A 2,648-nucleotide genomic window follows, 5' to 3' on the forward strand; every position below is an offset into this window, starting at 1 on the left:
TACCTTGTTCTACATTAGTATCATGTTGAGTACTCGTGAGTATCTTGTCGAGCGCCCGGAATCTATATCCAGGGAAGGCTAACTGGGTGTCATTCCGTTGGTAAAGTGCAGTCTCTGATAAGCACCGTAGGCAACCTTTTTCAAGTCATTCAGTTTTCTAGAACAAAATCCTTCATTAGTTATGGTGGGTTGATCTAAAATCGGGTTTGTTTAATATAGGCAGTTGCTGGATGGCTCAAATTTGAGGGAAAGAAGATGATGATATATCTGTTTTTGTAAATGCATTGTAATCTGTATCTGTAATATTATAGATTGATCTGTATTCTCGTAGTGTTTGTGGTAATTTATGCCACTGTTGTAACCACACTTATCTCTTCCCTGTTGAATTCAATGCATCTTCATCATAATGTTAATCTCTAGCATATTAATTGAAAACTAAACTGCAGTAACTAGCATTTTTGTTCCCAGTATCCGTGGTTCTTTTTTCTTTTCATTTCAGAGTTTCAGTATCCTTGGCTCCTCGCTTATATGTGCTTAAGATATTGGTAACCAAGAGTCTCGTGCCCAGTGCCTTACTAGTCGGGTTCGAATTTTGAACCATTGTGCCAGTAAAGCACTGCAGTGTGGATAAGAAATGAGAGGTGACAAAATGAGGTCCAGATTACTCTAGAATTCCATACCTGAAAATTGTGGTATTGTAAAAATTGTATATCTGAAAGTCAGGTGCCATCCGTTGCTCTCGAAAATGGCATGCTCTGCAGTTCTTAGACATCAACCATCAGTGCATTCTTCTAGCATCATCAGCAAAACCAACACCACACGCAGATCCTCCTCCTCACTAAGACTAGTAACCAGAGCAGCAGCCGGAAATACAGAGAAAATGGCAACTGAGAAAATGGGGATTAAGATTGAGAAGAATCCTGATGAATCCAAACTCACCAGTCTTGGTGTCAGGGCTTGGCCCAAGTAACTTTCCCTATATCTCTGTGTGCTAACATGTTTTTGTTATCTTTACTGTTTGTTTCATTGATTGTGTTTATTTTGTCAGGTGGGGATGTCCTCCAAGTAAATTTCCATGGACATATGCTTCAAAGGAAACATGCTTTCTGTTGAAAGGGAAAGTAAAAGTCACTCCTGATGGTTACGATGAGTTTGTGGAGTTCGGTGCCGGTGATTTAGTCGAATTCCCAAAAGGAATGAAGTGTACATGGGATGTTACAGAAACTGTAGACAAACACTACAAATTTGAATAAAAAAATTAATCTTTCCTTTCTTCCTCATAATTTCTTCTCTTCCAGTATGGTGTATGTGCACATATAATGTTGAGAACATTCTACTCAAATTTGAGTTGCTGCCGCAGAAGAATAATTTCTCAGGCGACCTAAGCGCATGACCTTATAATTCCAAGGAAAAAATGTAACCAAGTTTATTCCAAATTTCCACAGACGAATATGTCAGCATGGCTGATAGGTTGGCATCTTCTTCCTTACAACTTGGTGCTTACGGACAAATTTGCATCTCTCATGTCAACTGTCTGGGGGTAATAAGTAGGCTAGCCCAAATACACAGCCACCTTTTTAATGGGCGGACCAAGTAAGGGAGGGAGGACCTTCTATATGGTCATTTTTTTTTTGTAAAACGTAAGTGATCGGTGACATAAAAAGATTGGAAAAGATCTGGGCCGAAAAACCAAAAATACCCTTATGAACCAATTCTTTTTTTTCCTTCAGACATTTTTATAAATAAACTGAAAAGGAGGGACACTATGTATTAGACGTTTTTGTAAGTAAACCAAGGAGGAAGGGCAAATAGGTAGACATTTTCGTAAATAAACCAAAGAGGAAGGGAAAATTGATATAAGAGTCAAATAATATTATAATTCCTTATGTATCCTATATTTTTAGGGCTATAATTGGCAACCAAACTTCAATATAACATATCTAAAAATCCGTGTCTTGAAATTTTACAAATTTTAAAGTTTTTAAAAAAAATTATGCAATGAGTATAAACAACGATATCAAATTTAAAGTTTTTAAGAAAAGTTCGGAGGTATTTATTATTTTAGGCAAACATTTTCGAAAATAAGTGTATATCATTATGTAAACCGCCACAAAGGATACATAATACTTTATGTAGCCATATTTTGGTTTATGCGTCAACTAATTTTCCGTTACAATTAATAAAACGATACCCCCTCCGTCAACTAATAATAATTTTCCTTTTCATGTTTTTTTTTTCTTCACTCTTACAAAAACAAACATCAAATAAAATCAAAACATTTTTTTTCTTCTTTTCTAAAACTTTTTTTTTCCGTTGGTGATGATTATTTCCATAGTTTACTGGACAATTCGTTCTTTCAAGATGTTGAAACATCAAAACATGCAAGATGCATGATTTGGTACATGATCTTTTCCAGAGTGTCAGCGATGCTCATGGTATCAAGATTACCAATTCTGGTGAAATGTATTCAATTTATAAACTTGTCGGTAAATTTCAAAGAGGAAACATTAAATACATTTTCAAAAGTCTTGAAAAATTTCAAAACGTATGAGGTTCATTCTATCCCTTAGACAATGTGATTTAGGAGAAAATTTACTTTATAGCAAGAATCTGCGGGTAGTTTCTTTGCTCAAAAATTTATCTCTCTA

General features: G+C 35.4%; 1 protein-coding gene across 1 annotated transcript; it reads left to right on the plus strand.

Moving 5' to 3' along the window:
• The first annotated feature begins 685 nt into the window (after positions 1-685).
• LOC113355528 lies at positions 686-1,283 on the plus strand. Its single transcript, XM_026598403.1, has 2 exons — positions 686-966; positions 1,049-1,283. The coding sequence occupies exons 1-2, from the start codon at positions 746-748 to the stop codon at positions 1,251-1,253; spliced, it is 426 nt and encodes a 141-aa protein (XP_026454188.1). The 5' UTR covers positions 686-745; the 3' UTR covers positions 1,254-1,283.
• Positions 1,284-2,648: the final 1,365 nt, after the last annotated feature.

Source organism: Papaver somniferum, chromosome 3 (assembly GCF_003573695.1).
Source record: "Papaver somniferum cultivar HN1 chromosome 3, ASM357369v1, whole genome shotgun sequence".
In the NCBI taxonomy this organism is placed as follows: Eukaryota; Viridiplantae; Streptophyta; class Magnoliopsida; order Ranunculales; family Papaveraceae; genus Papaver; species Papaver somniferum.